The sequence below is a fragment of the Pagrus pagrus genome, assembly GCF_965226575.1.
Source record: "Pagrus pagrus genome assembly, chromosome: 4".
Taxonomy (NCBI): Eukaryota; Metazoa; Chordata; class Actinopteri; order Spariformes; family Sparidae; genus Pagrus; species Pagrus pagrus.
The window spans coordinates 33,668,104-33,685,471 of NC_140188.1; the positions used below are offsets into that span (position 1 = coordinate 33,668,104).

Sequence of the window (17,368 nt, forward strand, 5' to 3'; positions counted from 1 at the left end):
GCTCCTTTGATATAGGAGTAACTGTGATCAAGGGTATCAAGGGTTCACTACTACATGAGTATGCTTTGTTGCTAATACAGTTTTTATTTACTAAAAAACAAAATCTGATTTATTAAAAAAAACTCCTCTCCATCAACACCTTTTGAATATATTTTATCTTAGTCTATTGGTTTGGGGATTCAGTGTGGACTGGTAGCTGAAGACTTACCAGTTCAACTCTGGACACTGCTGAGGTGCCCTTGAGCAAGACACTGAAACACCAACTGCTCAAGGCACCCTCACTATGTGGCAGCCCCATCAGGCTCATGTGTGTGCATAATAATAACAGTGGAGCTCCTCAGATCCTCCAACTCTTTTCTTTTAGCTGTTCCACGGAATAGAACAAAGACATTTGGAGGTGCTGCTTTCAACCTTCATGCTCCCAGCTGTTGGAACAGTCTTCCAGATGATCTGAGAGGAACTGGATATATCAATACTTTTACATTTAATCTACAAAAATCTATTCAGTCTGGCTTTTATGAGATTTGTTTGAAAGGTGCTATATAAAGAAAGACTGATTGATTGATTATTGAAAGGGGGATTACGACAGCAAGTCTTCTTAAACATGATGTGTTGTAAAATGAAAACTGGTCTGTGTTATCACACACATTTAAACATTGTGGAGAGCAAAACATTTTATTACTAACACTGGAATAGTTCAATTTGTATATTATCATACAGAAACTAACTGCTTTACAAAAACAAAATGATACAATATCACATGTATGTACAGTGTAGTAAATATACCATCTCAAATTTTACACAAAGTATTTACAATTGTCACACAAACTGCATTAAAAACAAAACTCAGACTATTACCCTACAGACATTAGATTTTGCATAACATCAAATAAAACATGCCACATTTTGAGGTTTTTCATCTTTACAAACCCATGACTGTTTTTAAATTAGTGCAAGTCAACCACTTGTTTAAGAGGTTATGGATACATAATCCTTAATATTTCCATTCACACACAAGTCAAACTAAAACCTGGGAACAATGGCAATCTGCTAACACGGTGCTCAAATAAATCTTGCCTTCATATTTTTCCTGGTTGTGTTTTAGTTAAAGGTACACTTGCTGATTCTGTGATTCAGGTTTTGTGGACACCTTTTAGAGGAAAATCAGCAGGTGTAGCTTTAAGAACAGTTAGATGGTGAAAAGTGGTGAGAGGAGATGATGGATTGAGATATATGATGAAAGATTTCTGTGGAATCCGACACAGAAATCTGAATAAACATGAACCTTTACAGCTTAAGTGGCCCTGATCCTTAAGTCCTTCCAACCTGAACCTTTATACCCACTCTGTGCCGACCATCACCGCTCCAAACACAATGTGACTTTAAAAACTTAAAGGTGATGAAACCCCATACTTGACTCTGAACTATGGTTTGGCCTATTTACATTGGAAAGAGTTTCATTACATAACACATCAGCTTATCAATCTAAATTAAACAATAGCTTGTTCAATAACATTAGCATCTGAAGGCCTTAGTATGCTTAAAACCAAGTGCTTGTTGGACCGTCTAAAACAACCTTTATGATAGTGAAATCAGTACATCTGATTGAAAATATTTTTCATGACTTTTGGAAACAGACAATCTGACTAATATCTTGGTTTTGTCCTGTTTACCTTCATAAGAGCAAATCTGTTGATGAAAACATGTCAGTGATGGAGGTTTCTGATGGAACCATTCACCTGCTAAACTAAATTCAGTTCTTAATTACACTCTTGTATACTCATCCTTCCCTTTATGTCGTTCTTTGAGGCTGAATTACAAAATATTTTATCAACGACTATCTCCAATATCCAAATATCCCTTTCTGTGGAATTCATTTAATTATCATGTGTTTACTGAATGAGCTGCATGTACAGAAGAACATAACACATCTCCTCAGACGACTACGACCCAAGAAAACAAACAGTAGTGAGCTGATTCACAAATATCCATAAGGTACCATGAACATGGTGTCAGACTCTGAGCAGCAGATGTGAGGAGACACTGCTCAGACAAAAAGAAAGTCAGAGTTGTACAACAATGCTCAACTCTTGTCATGCATAGATGTTTAGGCAGGATAGAAGCATTTTGATGAACAAACCCTGCAGAGCTGTAGACGGAGGCTGCGGGTGAAGCACTGATCAGCAAGTCCCATTCTACACCTGCCCGAGTAAAGTATCCAGTCTATGGCAACATGTGTACACAGCTGCTGTCAGAACTGATTTATAGGCCCAGATCACAGCATCCGTATGTGTAAAGCTATTTACTACAAACTATTTGACCATTTCCACAGCAAACCACAGTGTATTAGATCTGTCAGTGTGTTCTACCCTTCAGGCAGCCACTGGTTCCTATTCATTTAATTACAACATCTAAATAAACCTGCAGGCAGCTGCTATCTTTCACAAAGACCATCATGACTGCTTCTGGTGTATCCGATATCGCCGTGTTGGTGTTTTTCTGAGAACATCGTTATTAATGTTGCTCAAGGACCATAATTTAACCTAGGAAGTCCACATGCAAGCAAGCCATTGTGGCTGAGTGGGTCACATATATGACTTTCACTCACGAGACTGGGGTTAGAATCCCATATGCAACGTATTATATTGTTCAGTTACTATTTTTACAATAAGCTGACATATAATTTTCCTTTTTTCATTTTTGTTCTCTGTTGCTGTTTGGTTTGTTTAATGTAACATAAATACTTTGTTAGGTTTAGGAAAAGATGGTTTGATTTAAAATAGACCCTTTCATCAACATGTTTAAAAAGATAACTTCCTTCCCATGAAGATCTTTTTCTCCTAGTTGCAAAACTGGATTGGTCAGTAGCAATGATGTTCTCCTTGAAAAACAACATATCATCAGCTCATGCAACTGCTTTTATTGTCAAAGGGACGTTATTGTTACGCAGTGATGCAGATTAAACCCGAACAGATACATTGAAGTTGTGAAATTAATATTGATTGCAAAGTTTGAACAATTAAACATCTGAAGTTAGAGGGAAATTTTACAATGTAAAAATAAACTGCTCAGTGTTCTCTGGTGGAGAACAGAAACACTGATCTTCAACATTTCTGTGCTGGCATTTCTTCTTATCTTTTACTGACATAAACACAGATAATGACATATCTGTGATGAGCCAAGATTGGCTTATGGTGTTCTGTTGAGTTCTTGTGCTGCTTGTTTTTGTTTGAGCACTCTTTTATCATAAGCAATTATTACACGATGTTCACTGTGATGCATTAGTTACAACATTAAGCAAGTTTAAACTCTGAACATTGATTTTGGGAAATGTGGAATGAATGGAAAACTATAGCTGCCTGGAAGCTTAGAAACAAACTCAACTATCTATATCACTACAGCATGCTTTGGAAAACAGTTAGCAGTAATGTATAGTCAAGTGATTTACAGTAAAGTAGTTCAAACCAAAACCTTGAAGAGTATTCTCCAAATGTGCCTGGAAGATGTCTTTGAAAGCAGACGTCTTGTGTGGTGCAGAGTGGGTGTTTGGTGCTGCTCTCAAAGGAAAAATCCACCATCTTCCACTCTTCTACTGAGGAATCTCTTCAATCTGTGTCTGTCTGGATCAGTGATGTGACGACCTGCATCCTGTATGATCAGTGTTGGAGTCTGAGAGACTGAAAACAAATCCAGATGTTTACTGTTTGTCACATCTGTGAACTATTTCCCTTTATTTCACCACACTTAGGAAATGTTGGAATAAGAGATAGCCTGAACAATAACGCAGAATACGGCTCTCAAGTCTTCTGACCACCGACTGAACGGTGTCTGATCACAAGCAATTAAACGTCAAGTACTGACAGTTGGTACTAGGTTCTGAGTCTTGTTAGCTTCTTTGATCATACATTTTCTGCGTTCAGTTTATCCAAGGCGGATGGTGCTCAGACGTCATCAAACACCAATGTTTTTGAGAAGTTTGGCTTATTTGAAAAGTGTGACAGTTTATTCGTGACTTTAGAAATAGTGGTTTGAAAAAAAACCCAACAAGGTTCAGTTACTGCCTTTTTCCAGAGCTTTTAACCACATCTCACAGTCTGGATGCTGTGACCCATTTTGTTCTTTGTTCTCAGTAACAATACCCTTATGTAAGAAAAAATTGTTTTTACTCCCGAAAAGTGTGTTTTCATCTCTATACGAACCATATTGTATTGTTTTTTTACCCACTAAAGTGAAATGACAGAAAGCCCCAACTCTTTCAAAGTTTATTTTAAGGTGGATTTTCCCTTTAAAGAGCCCACGGGACAAAGCTCTGATGGTTGCGGGTCCAGTTCAGACTGTTACAACATGACACAAATTGAGGTGTGTGTGTGAGAGAGAGTGATTGGATCAAACATCACACTGCCTCTGTTCTACTCAAAGGGTTGTTGGAGGTAATCAATAAGAGCTAAATCTCTTTGTTAACACGCAACTCAGGAGTTGGCATCATATTGCACCGAGCTGACACAGAGATGTATTCTCCCTGTTCGCTGTACAAATAAAATTGGTGGTTGACAGAGGAGTCGGAGAGTTGAGAATTATTGCCTATTTCACAATTTTCCTTGTCACTGTGTACACAAATTAAAATGCTAGGCTGCTGAAAATACACTTATTACTAAATAGAACTAATGAAAAACACCTAAATAAAAGCAGAACGCACAAAAAACGCTTGGAGCTATTTACATGGTTGTGTTTCCCCTAGTGTTTTGCAATCTTCATGTTGATACATTGAAAGTCTTTGAAAAGAAGATGTTTGGAAAGTGTTTTAAAAGAAGAAGAATTGTGTTGCACTATCTAGCTGTACAGGATAAATACTTTCAGGCAACAGGGTATATGGTATGATTGTATATTTGACGATCATTGGAGGCCGGTCTTGAGGCAGCTCAGGTGAACTCGTGGTGATATGGACGGCTTGCCTCCATAATTAGTACCTGTTCTTTGTCCACAGCAAGGTTTGACTTTTACTTTACAAATTGTACACATTGAAAAACCCTGACAAAGGCACACCATGGAGAAAACGTCAACATCTAAATTAGCACGAAGGAATAGTTATACATAATCTGTCTATGTAAAATATGTACAGGAGTGGGAGAGGGGAGCTGAGATGTCTGAGCAGGTCCAGAGTGAGAGCCCTGCCTCACAGATCCACCCCCAATGGCTGCTGTCATTTGGTCCATCTGGCTGACGCTGGAGTGTTTAGTCATAAGGAAGGCCAAGAGACATGTGATGGATCAAATTTCAGCACATACAGACAGAATCTCAGGATCCTCCCTGTGTAAATTGTCTGAGAAATGTCACAGTCCATGTCCACTCAGAACCTTGATGTCCAGACTGTAGTCCCATAAGCTTCACAGGGATTTTTTTTGAACACTTTCACATGCGACCTTTGTCGCTGCAGAAGTCTCAAACTGGAGAAAACAGAAAGAATCGACAGAAGCTTCTCCTCCACCGCAGTTTTTTCAAATGAAAGATTTGAAAAAAATCTCAAGCAGCACAAAATTCAAGTTTGCCCTTGCTAGAACTCCTCCTTAATGCAAAACACAAAATCACTTGTTCTGCTGTGAGAGCAACCATGAAGAAGGAAGAAATAAAAGGAGCGATAAGTAGAGTGCAGGATGAGGCCTGGCAGGCTGGTGGAGGAGTTGTAGGAGTAAGAGAAGGAGGAGGTGGGGAGGAGGAGGAGGAGGAGGAAGGTGCAGTGGATGTTCTCTGGCTGATCAGACAATCTTCTTAATGCTGGGTCTCTTGAAGCTGCCGGCGCTGCGCTGTTTCTGGACCTGACTGGCTGAACCATGGCGAGTGCGACCACCACTGGACAGGGCAGAGCTGGGGGACAGCTGGACGTTCTCCTTGTCCACACCTGGAGGAGCACAGGGAGAAAACATAACACATTAAAAGCATGGAATTACAGGTGTAGCACTTTCTCAAAGAGAATTCGGTCTTTGTCTGTTTCACCATTTCAAGACAGAATCCAAAATCTAACTACAACATTTCCTCATACTTTTTCTCTATATCAGTGGTTCACAACTAGTGGGTTGCAGTCTAAAAATGGGCCATGAGTTAGTTCTGAGTGAGTCACACGCATGTGACTCCTTAAATAATCCTTAAAAATGGCAAAAACCATGCAGATATTGCACTGTACATTCAAAATGGCTGACCTCCTGTTAGGGTTAGAATATGGTTCCATTTTTTTTTTTATTAAAAAAAAAAAAAAAAAAACCCTCATGAATGTGTCTATGTACTGCTGTTGCTCTGTGTTTTATTTTGTTTTGTTCATTTATTATTTCATGTAACCGTCCATAATCAATGTTACCCCCGGGATGCGGGTAATGGGTCTGGATGAATGGAAATGTAATGAAATAAAATAAAATAAAAAATTGATCACAAAAAGAACATGGTTCCATAAGGTTATCTGTCAGTCAGGACATGATAGATGTGCCTACCAAATTGCGTAAAATTTAAAGGTGGGTGCTTTTACTTGAAAACTATTAGGGGGTGGTCCTCCATTTTGCCATACCCAATCCTGAGACCCATGTCTATTTCACCACTTGTGATGTGTGTGCAAAGTTCCGGGACTTTTTTTTCCGGGGCTCACCAGCGCAGGCTCTGAGCACACTATGCCAATATATATATAATAATATAATAATATGCCAATGTTCCTTTTCAAAGGTTTATTTTAGCAAACCTTCCCTGAAAAAGCCTGTCATTTATATGGTAGCTCATGAATGATCAACCCCAAAGTATCAACCACCACAAGTTATGTGGTCATCTGTGAAAAAAACTCTCTATGTCAAAGTCTTCCAATTTGTGTTTTTAAACGTCAACATATCACAATCATCTATATAGTAAATTATACTACGATACATTATATATTATAAACAGTAGTTAGTAGTACCACTTTATCAAACTTTAAGAACTCCTTCAGTTTATTATCAAACAACAGGTGGCACTGTAACATAAGCAGATAACTTGCTTCCATCCTCCATTTATATACAAACTGCAGTTTTACAGCCCAGGTACACAAACATTGTTCAGATGTTTATGGCTTAAATAACATCACAGTCTTAAAAACAGTCACCAGTCAGGGAAGTATAACAGTCTTGGAACAGTGTTGATTTTCCAGTACATTTTCTGGAGAGTGAACAGTTCCCATTTAGTTCATGCAGAGAGTCAGTGTGTGTGTGTGTGTGTGTGTGTGTGTGTGTGTGTTTGTGACCTGGTGAATGCTGCGAGGTGGCCAGTGAGGTCATGGAGTTGGACAGGTTGAGGTTGGCAGTGATGCTGAGCTGGCTCTGGCTGGTGGGGGGGTAGGGGGAGGTTGGTGTCCTCAACTGCTCCTCCCCTCGCTCCTCATCAGCCGCTGGCAGGTAGCTGTCGATTAACGCCTCCAGGAACTTGACAATCAGCTCGGCATAGTCAGGTATCTGTGTTTGCTGCAAGGTTAGCGTGTGTGTGTGTGTGTGTGTGTGTGTGTGTGTTTGTGTATGTGGGGGGGGGGAGAGAAGAGATGATGTGCGAAGAAGAGAATACATGTTAGACTGATAGGTGATTTTTTGAAGTCAAACAAAACAACAATACCGTGTTATTATTACAGCATAATAAAATCATGTTCAGAATCAGAGTCTCTGGTGAGCGCTGAGTTCACTGAGAGATTGAGCTGAATTTACAAACACACACACACCCTCAGTGTGTGCTGTTGAGTGCTAGCTGACAGCTAACATACAGTAAAGTAATCTCAGAGGCGCACTGTTAGCTGAGGTTAACCAGGCAAATGTTTGGGGCCCCTAAAAAGAGATTTGGGAAAAGGGGCCACTCACATTGGCACTTTTTGCAATGACAAGTATAAACTCCCTTAAACCTCACCTGAGAGGCACTATATTGTTTGCCGCTGCTGCCTCAAAAATCAATGCTTTGTTTGTTGATGATCCTTGGCTTTATAATCTGGGTTATTTACAATGTGCCAACATTGAAGTTGTTGAGTAATTTACTTAGGTTTAAATTAATCTAGTTGTAAATGTTATTTATTCTACTAAATTCTACTAGTGTGAACATTGGAAAAAAAAAAGAAAAAAAGATTTCATATATTTTTCGTTGGTGTCAGATTATTTGTAACATCATGGTGATGAACACTGGTTGGAGGGGCCCCCTGGGAATTTATGCCTTGGACCGCAACAGATGCTAGAATTACCACTGAATAACCTAGCTGTGCGGGTTAAATAAACACTTGCACAAGTAACACAAAGTAACACAAATGATCCCAAGTAAAACTTCACTGTTGGTGAACACACCATTAAACAACTACCCTTGTTGATGAAAATCTTTCTGATGTGACTGTGATTACAATCCCATAAGGTTCTTAGGCAATCTTATTGTTCACTACTCAGTAAATAATTCAAACCTTAATAAGATTTGACAATGGGAGATAAGCTAGTCCATCAGCTCAGCTCTTTGGCTCAGGTAAAAGCCAGAAAGCTAATGTTATGCTAGCAAAAGTCAAAGTCAAGAACATTGTGTATGGTTGAAAAACAGTGAATATAATTTGATTGTATGTACAGTGCATTCATAAAGTATTCAGACCCCTTCACTTTTTTCAAATTTTGTGGAATCAGCATTAATAGCATCATTAATGTGGATAGAAATAGCATGGATATAAGCAGTGATAGCAATGTCTGTCTCTCAAACATGAGGTCTTCTTGTGTATCAAAGAGCAGAGTCTATTCACGGGCAAACTGTAACCTGTACTGTATTTACTGCCACTACACATCTTCCCTGCTAAACTTTCCGTCTGCTCCGGTGGCCCACAGTTGTACGCTCTGAGCTCAGCCACCGACCATCACTCTCCACTCACTCACTACAAACTGCCCTGTTATTAAAGATGCCGCGCCACTCTTGAGACACCAGAAGCCAAGCTCGGTGGATGACATAAAAGTCCCAGATTCTACTGTAGTTGATTCCATTTTAGCGACAGTTAAAGCACAAGTTTAAGCACAAAATTAAGTTATTTGTCAAAAATTCTAAAACATTATCAGGAGAAATCATAAAAATACCAAAACACACTGGAGTGGTTCTTCTAACCCTAACCATTGGAATACTTCAAGCTTAAAATACCACCTCCTACTAAAGCTTAGAATGTCTATTTATTCATTGATTCACTCATCTACCAACATTATTTGCAATGAAACATTTTTGCTCACTTATTTACTAACTTACTTTTGCATCTGGCAAATATTGGTATGTGCGATTATAATTAATTCATCACAAAGTTTGTGATTAATCAAATTACATTTTTTAATCACCCTAATTGAAACACATTATTCATTCATTTATTATGTATACAGTCACAGAAGGAGCTGGAGACGATGTTACTCGACCACTAGTTGTGTATTCTAAACTGTTGAGCAGTTGATAGATTCAGTATCAACCGACAACCTGAGTTCACATGATCTCCAGCCTCTCTGCTAATGCTGTGTGTGTGTTGTGTATGTGTGTGTGTGCGTCTGGCAGAAGCTTTATATGTCACCAAACCAATTGGCAGGTTGGTTGCAGAACTGTCAGGTAATTGCTTAGTAAGCTGAATATTTCCTGTGTAGCAGCCAAGGGTGCCTCAGAGAAAATGAAAAAATGACAGGAGGAAAGAATCATTTGTACCTTAGAGAAGGGTCCGGCAAACCTCCAAAGTCCATTAAAGCCAAAGCCTGTGAAATTAAAAGGAGGGAGAGAAGGGGAGGAGGGGAGAGATGACATGGAAGACAGGAGAGGTAGGGTGAAAATGCTTACTTTTATCCATTTCAATTAACAGTCACAGCTTTTGGAAAGTTCCTACTTTAGGCAAAAGACTGTGTTCCAACTGTAAGACCAATGAAGTTCACGTCTGGCCGGTACAGAATGTGAAAATGTCAGCGTTTATTACTTTGTAAATAGGAGGGCTGGTACTGGGGGGGTGATTCCTCATGGTACACCACACTCTGGACGATACCATGGACAGGATTCAGGAGGTTGGTGTCCTGGCACATGGACAGCACAGTGTTGATCTTGGAGTCCAACAGGTTGTGGCTGAGGAGTAGACGCACACACAGACACCTATTGTTAAGTCTGTAGAAATTTTGCTTTATACAAGTGCATGAACACGCATTGACTGTTATACTGTGGTTTTGACTAAATGAGACTTCTACCTATTGAATGTATTTTTATATGTTGATATTATAGCCTACTGGTTGTTCAACTTACGGTTCATCTTACATTTAACGTTGATGCAGTAACCCGAGAAGCCACAGACATCTTTTAATACCATAGCGAGGTACATATAAGGTGGGTTTATGTTTGGCTCAACAAATGAGAAAGAATGCAGACCTTACAGGAAGTCTGTCACACTAACACTCCAAAGTTTGACAGAATGTTTCCTTGTGTCAGTGTTTGAAGAGCAGCTCCTTTTGCTATTTGCTCTCCCCAAAGCCTCTGCATCAGACTAGAGGTTTTCACAGGCCATCTTGGGTTTGTCCCCAAACAGAGGAGCAAGCCCACAAATATGTGAGAAATACCAAAAAAAAAAGCCACTTACATTGGGCTTTTGCCTTCAGTGTGAATGTGTACAGTTGGCATTCATTCTCGGATCAAATGAATCTGCAGTTGTCACGGGTGTTTACCGGCTTCAGCTTTGATTGGCTGTGGAAACGCTAACTTTTGTCCTTTGTCATACTATGATGTGTGTTGAAGTAAAAGCCTCTGCCTTGTTAATACCTTTCCATCCATCTCTGTAGAGCAGCGCTCGAACATCATTCAGTCGGGTTGAGTTGGAAGGAGAGACTGAAGTAAAAGATTTTTAAAAAGTAACTACCGCTACATTGTCAGTGGAGTCCTCGTCTTTACCCGAGTCTTGCCAGCTGCCTGATCAGTACTTTGCATGTGCAACTCTCAACAGAGATGAGAAAGAAGCAAGATGTCTCACTCCTTAGCAACGTCCGTAATTAGCTCGAGTCACAAGTCACAAGTGTGACACAAGAAAAAACACTACACTACTAACACTACATACCAGTCCAAAATGGTCCAAACAGACCCCTGAATAGTTTGGAATCCTGATCCAAACTGAGGCTGATCAAAAAAGACTCAAACACAGAGAGCAAACACCAACACTGGCAACAGGATGCTGCTCCAATAGATACAAGCAGCTGTGTGATCAGACCTGGTATCGAGTCCACTTGGATCCTCTCTGGTACCTGATTAGACTGACCACAAGGTGAACCAGGTACCACTTACAACATAGGTCAGGTCTAAGTTACTAGGAACTGAGTGTACCCATTACGACAACTTTATTAGATTCTAAAAAGAACAAATAACACAAAACACAAAGAATTCTATTTCCAGGTATTTCTAGTTGGTCAAGAAACATTGGGAGAAAGTCTGAAAGCACATAATACAACCTGACCAAGAAAAAAAGGATGGTTGTAGGATGGTTACTCACACAACAGGGAAAACCTTTGGGAAGACAACGCTAGCTTCTGCCAAGTACTCGTACAGAATTCGCTGGTCAAAGTCATCAGTGGTATATTTGACCTGGGTGGCCTGGAAAAAAAGGACAACAGTCTGTAAACAAACTGAGTCAATAACTACAAACAAAAAGTGACAGTGTTTGATGACTTCCTATCAAGTTCCATTGGTTTTAACTTAGTGAGGACCATATGGTGTGTTTCCTCACCAGCACAGTGAGCAGCAAAGCCTGGATCTTTGGGTCGGTAAGCACCTCCTCATCCAGCAGAACATTGGACTCTGATACAGACACCTTGCGAAGGTGAGAGTTTCCAATTCTTTGTGTCTCTGTAATGATAACATGGAGGACTCACATTAAGTATCTCCTTACACAAATTGCATCATATCAGGGACGGAAGGAAAGATTGTACTCTCACCTATTTCATAGTCATTCTCTGCTACACGCCTCATCTTGGGAGGTGTGGTCATACCCGACTCCATCTCTGGTCTCTTTGGTGCTTTAGAGTCCGATATGAGATGATCAAAGCTCTTCCTGGTGCCTGACAAACACAACAAACACATTGACAATCTGGAGGTTTAACAAAATGATTTTGTTTTTTTGGAATTAATTTTTTATTGGTATTCATCATCAAAACAAACATTCATTTTCACAAAATGAATTCCAAATATCATATGCATACATCATATATTCATGTTTGTTACGATTCTCAGTCTTTTTGTTTGTATGTATACATAACAAACAAACAAACAAACAAACAGAAAAAGAGAGCCATGAACTGTTAGGGAGTGATATTTTCTTTACAACCTTATTATTGGTTAGTGAAAGTAAAATCAGGCCTATGGGGCGTTACATAGAAAACCCATTTTTGCCAGCGAGAAGCAAATTGTTCTGATTTATGATTGGCAGATGCTGTTATCTTCTCCATTTTATAAATGTCCATCGTAGTTTCCATCCATGCATTTAAAGTTGGGCTCTCTCCTGTGACAACCAGCTACCAGCAGTGCATTCATTAGGAGTTTATCTCCCTTTGACCCGTCTTGAGGTATACACCCAAAATATATGTTTTTACTCGCAAAGGGTATTTCACATTCAAAAATGTCTTGTAAGGCCTTGTGTATCCCTCTCCAATAGTCTTTAATAACAGGGCAATCCCAGAAGACATGTAAGAAAGTACATTATGAGATTTTTCCAACCAAATTCCCTCCATTTATGTGAACTGGTGCACTTCCATTGATATCTCCATACTGTTGTCCTGTCTTCATCAGATATAATAATTCCTCCTTCCTTTTCCCACTTTGTTTTAATATATGAGGTTGAATGCGTTTTAAGATTTAACAGACCCTTATACAAGCATGAAATAATCTTACCACCGGTATCTGAATTATATGCTTTCCTTAATAATTCTATCAAACACGCACTTGCCTCAGTCACATTTTTCATCTTCAAATAATTGTAATGCTGCATCTGCAGATACCGATAAAAGTCTTGCTTTTCTAATGAGTGTTTCTCTTTAAACATTTCAAAACTGAGCAGTGTTCTTTCTTTCATTACATTACATAAAGCTGTTATTCATTTAGCTGTCCAGTCCTTGAACCTAGTATCCAATTTATGAGGTGTAAAGTCTGAGTCATATGCGCACGATTTAAGGATTGCCATATCTCCCTCTAGTTTATATTCTTTTATAATAGTTTTCCATGTTTAAGAGTAAATTTCACCAATGGAAATTTAGTATTAGTATTTATGTGACTTTGTAGGTTATTATCAGCTAGGATTGCTTGTATGCTAATGGAAGATATTTTCTCTTTAATGCCTTTCCATTGAGCAACATATGATGGGTTGCACCAGCATATCATAGCTCTCATATGTGCCTCAAAATAAGAATCTCTAAGAGAAGGTAGGCCCCATCCCCCCTTTTCTTTGACTAATTTCAGAGTTTTGAGACGAACCCTGATTCTCTTACCTTGCCATATATATCTGGGTAATATACAGTCTGGGTAATATATTAATTTTAATGGATTCAACTCTCGAGCTGAGACTAAGGAAAGGAATTAGGTTCCATCTTGCTATGTCTTCCTTGATTTTTTTTATGTATGGTCAAATAGTTGCATTCTGATAATTTTGCCAGGTCTTTTGGTATATTGATGCCCAAATACTCTGTTTGCCATCCCAAGGGGTATCTGCTTGTAATTTCACCCGGTGGGTTGTAGTTGTACGAAAGGAGTTGGGTTTTACTTATGTATGACAGTATGTTTGTTGTCCTAGGTAGATCAAGATATCGTCTACATAACATGCCAATTTGTGCTCTGTCCCTTAGTAATTCCCCTGATATCTTCGTTTTGTCTGATGTATTGGGCTAATGGTTCCAAATATAATGTATATAATGGGAAGGGTAGCGGTGACCATGCACAACCCTGTCTCGAATCCCTCTCAAGGGTAAAACTGTTTGATAAATATTCATTGATTTTAATCCTAGCAGTGGGATTGTTATACAGTGCCTGTATGGTTTTAATGATTGTGTCATATAAACCAAATCTATGTAGAACTCTATAGAGGAAATTCCAACTAACTGAATCAAATGCCTTTTCTGCATCCACGCTTATCACTATTGCCTTTGATTTTGTTTTTGAATGTTCCACCAAAAGACAGATCAACATGTACTGCATACACCAAAGGGATAAATCATACCCAGGAGCTTCTTGGTGTTGGCCTGTGAGGGCTGACCCATGTCCAGGCTCATGGACTTGCGTGTTCGTGGGCTGATCTGGCCCACTGTGGGGTAGTGATGGGCTGAAAGGTAGCGCTCTGAAACCTGAGGTGACGTCCATGGCTGAGTCTCTCGCAGAGTTCTGAGAGAAAGGTGAACGGACAATGGTCAGTTTACAGAAGACAACTTGAGGACTCATTTAAAACCTAAAACCTGGACAACAGATGATAGAAACCAAACTATAACACACAGGAATTCTCACTTCTTTTTAATCTTACCTTGTCAAAATTATCTATGAAAGTTAAACACACATTATTCGAGGGAAGTCCATTCTGTTCCTGGGGCTATCGTTATTTGTTTGAATGGCTGAAAGCTGAGGACAATGCACCAGTGCTTAAAGATGCAGAACCACTAATGGCTACTTGCTAGCTAGCTAGCTACTAACAAGACTAAGTCTGGAACCATGCTAGCAGTTGTAATAGTTGTACTTAGATACGGTGGTGCTTTGAGCTATGTGCCAACATCAGCATGCCAACATAGCCACAATGATGATGCTAACATGTTGGTGTTTAGTAGATACAATGTTTACCCTGTTAACACTCAAGGGTTTTTTGGATGGGACACAGCAGCTATGGAAGTATAGGGATAACAAAAATGCTTACCCTAACCAAAAGAGACGACTCTACACACAATCTGCCCGTGTACTTGCTGTGCATGACTGGAGTCTCTCACAAATCAAGAAGGATATATTGCTAAAGCCATCAGCAAGCTAGTCGCACAAGAATAATAGAGAAAGTGCAGCTAACAAAGCTCTGCTATTTTGGTGATAAACACATTTTTTATGAATCCTTCAACATAAAAGTCCCCCAGTATATAGTCATTTAAAGCTTTTATTATGTGGCAGCAAAATCAGGAAATATTTTTTTCACAAGCAGTAACTTAACAACTTCTGAAACAGCTGAATGAGTTACATGAGTTAGCGAGCCAGGCGCAAGTATAGGCACTGGTTATACCTAACAAGGTGTCAGCTGATTTCAGTTTTAATGTTAATGTTTTGATAACTCTCTGGAATCAGTGGTGAGTGTAGTTTGGATGAGTGGTTCTCAAGAAAGCTGCAGTGACCAATACCAGAGGTCAAGCAACTGAACAGGCACATTCTGAATGGGCACTACACTAGTTATGATAATGTTCAGTTTTCTTTTATGTGAGGGAGACATGAGGTAGTTGGGTATGGTTAGTAATGGCAATGATGCACTGCATTCAGTGTACACAGCCACTGAGCCTGAGAAGCAGCAAAACCAGTAAGCACAAAGCACACACCTACAGCAGTGAGCAGTAACTGTTGCGTCAGTCAGTCAAGCCAGCCAGCCAGCCAGCGTTCATACCTAAGGTATTTTGCTTGACTATGACTGTGGCATTTGAGTTGTGGCATTAAGAGTTGTTTATGTATATTTTAGACTAAACAGGCTGAGAGAGTTAGAGTTCTTGTTGCTTTTTTTCGTGTATATACAAGTTTATACAAACAAGTATACTAATGTCTGAATATGGTTTGGATGGTTTTCAAATGCGGCGGGCAGACAGGACGGAGGAGAGTGGTAAGAGAAAAGGAGGAGGGCTGGCTGTGTTTGTTAATGACAGATGGTGTAACTCTGGGCACATCACTCTTTAAGAACAAGTTGCAGTAAGGACACTGAACTTTTAGCGGTTAGCATGAGGCCATACTACCTCCCGAGGGAGTTTACACAGGTGATCGTGATCGCTGTGTATATCCCCCCCTCTGCTAATGCTGATGCAGCTTTTGACGTTCTCCACTCAGTCACAAGCTCACTGCAGACACAGCACCCACAGGCCCTCTTCCTCATCTCTAGGGATTGCCTGCACCCTGCCCTCACTCAGAGACAATAAAACACTGGACTTATTTTATGCCAACAGCAAGGAGGCATACAACTCATCCCCCCTCCCTCCCCTGGGAAGATCTGACCACAACCTGGTGCATCTCCTGCCTGTTTACAAGCTCCTTGTTAACAGGCAACCAGTGGAAACCTGCACAGTTAAGACATGGACTGAGGAGTCTGAAGAAGCTCTGAGGGACTGCTTTGACTCAACTGTGTGGGAAGAACTGTGTGTTTCTCATGGGGAGGACATATACAGTTTAACAGGCTGCATAACGGACTACATAAACTTCTGTGTGGATAACACTGTACCCACCAGGACTGTACGGTGTTTTTCAAACAGCAAACCCTGGATTAATCCTGACATAAAGGCTCTCCTTAAGGAGAAAAAGAGGGCCTTTAGGTCAGGAAACAAGGAGGAGCTGAAGGCTGTGCAGAAGGAGCTGAAGAAGAAGATCAGAGAGGGGAAGAACAGCTACAGGAGGAAGATGGAGGACCAGCTGCAGCAGAGAAATGTCAGTGGAGTCTGGAAAAGCCTTAAAACCATCTCAGGGCAGAGGAAACCAGACTCCCAGGCTGCCGGGGATCAGACGTGGGTGAACGACCTGAACCTATTCTTCAATAGGTTTGACAAGACACCCACCCCTCCCCCGGCCCTGTCATCTCTGCTGCCCCCCACAACCTCTTCCATCAAATCAAATCAAATCAAATCAAATTTTATTTGTATAGCCCAAATTCACAAATCACAGTTTGCCTCAGAGGGCTTTACAATCTGTACAGAGACGACACCCTCTGTCCTTCCATCCCCCCTGTTTCCTGCCCCATTCTCACCTCTACCTCCCTTTCCACTGCTTTCACCTGGAGAAGCCTGGAAGCACTGTGAGGATCATGTTCTTTGGTTTCACCAGTGCTTTCAACACCATACAGCCTGCACTTCTGGGGGACAAGCTGGAGCTCAGGGGGGTGGACCAACACCTCACGTCCCGGATCCTCGACTACCTCACCAACTGGCCACAGTATGTGAGGACTCGGGACTGTGTGTCGGACACGGTCGTCTGCAGTACGGGGGCCCCACAGAGAACAGTCCTGGCCCCTTCCTGTTCACCCTGTACACTGCAGACTTCTCCCACCAAACACCCCACAGCCATCTACAAAAGTTCTCTGACGACTCCATCTGCTGAGGAAGCTCAGGTCCTTTGGAGTGCAGGGGGCACTCCTGACTTCTTTTTATGACTCTGTGGTGGCATCAGC

At 40.5% G+C, this 17,368-nt stretch overlaps 1 protein-coding gene across 6 annotated transcripts in view; it reads right to left on the bottom strand.

Annotated features, from left to right (window-relative positions):
* Nucleotides 1-648: 648 nt before the first annotated feature.
* Nucleotides 649-17,368, bottom strand: part of nf1a (neurofibromin 1a) — a 224,814-nt gene continuing 208,094 nt past the window's right edge. For all 6 annotated transcript variants that reach the window (XM_084350867.1, XM_084350866.1, XM_084350865.1 and 3 more), the window contains 8 exons: nucleotides 14,207-14,367; nucleotides 11,937-12,059; nucleotides 11,729-11,847; nucleotides 11,495-11,595; nucleotides 9,947-10,089; nucleotides 9,685-9,731; nucleotides 7,253-7,469; nucleotides 649-5,896 (listed from right to left, as the gene is read on the bottom strand). In XM_084350867.1, the coding sequence (XP_084206993.1) occupies nucleotides 5,754-5,896; nucleotides 7,253-7,469; nucleotides 9,685-9,731; nucleotides 9,947-10,089; nucleotides 11,495-11,595; nucleotides 11,729-11,847; nucleotides 11,937-12,059; nucleotides 14,207-14,367 (1,054 nt within the window). In that variant the 3' untranslated portion in view covers nucleotides 649-5,753. The remainder of the gene's footprint in view (nucleotides 5,897-7,252; nucleotides 7,470-9,684; nucleotides 9,732-9,946; nucleotides 10,090-11,494; nucleotides 11,596-11,728; nucleotides 11,848-11,936; nucleotides 12,060-14,206; nucleotides 14,368-17,368) is intronic.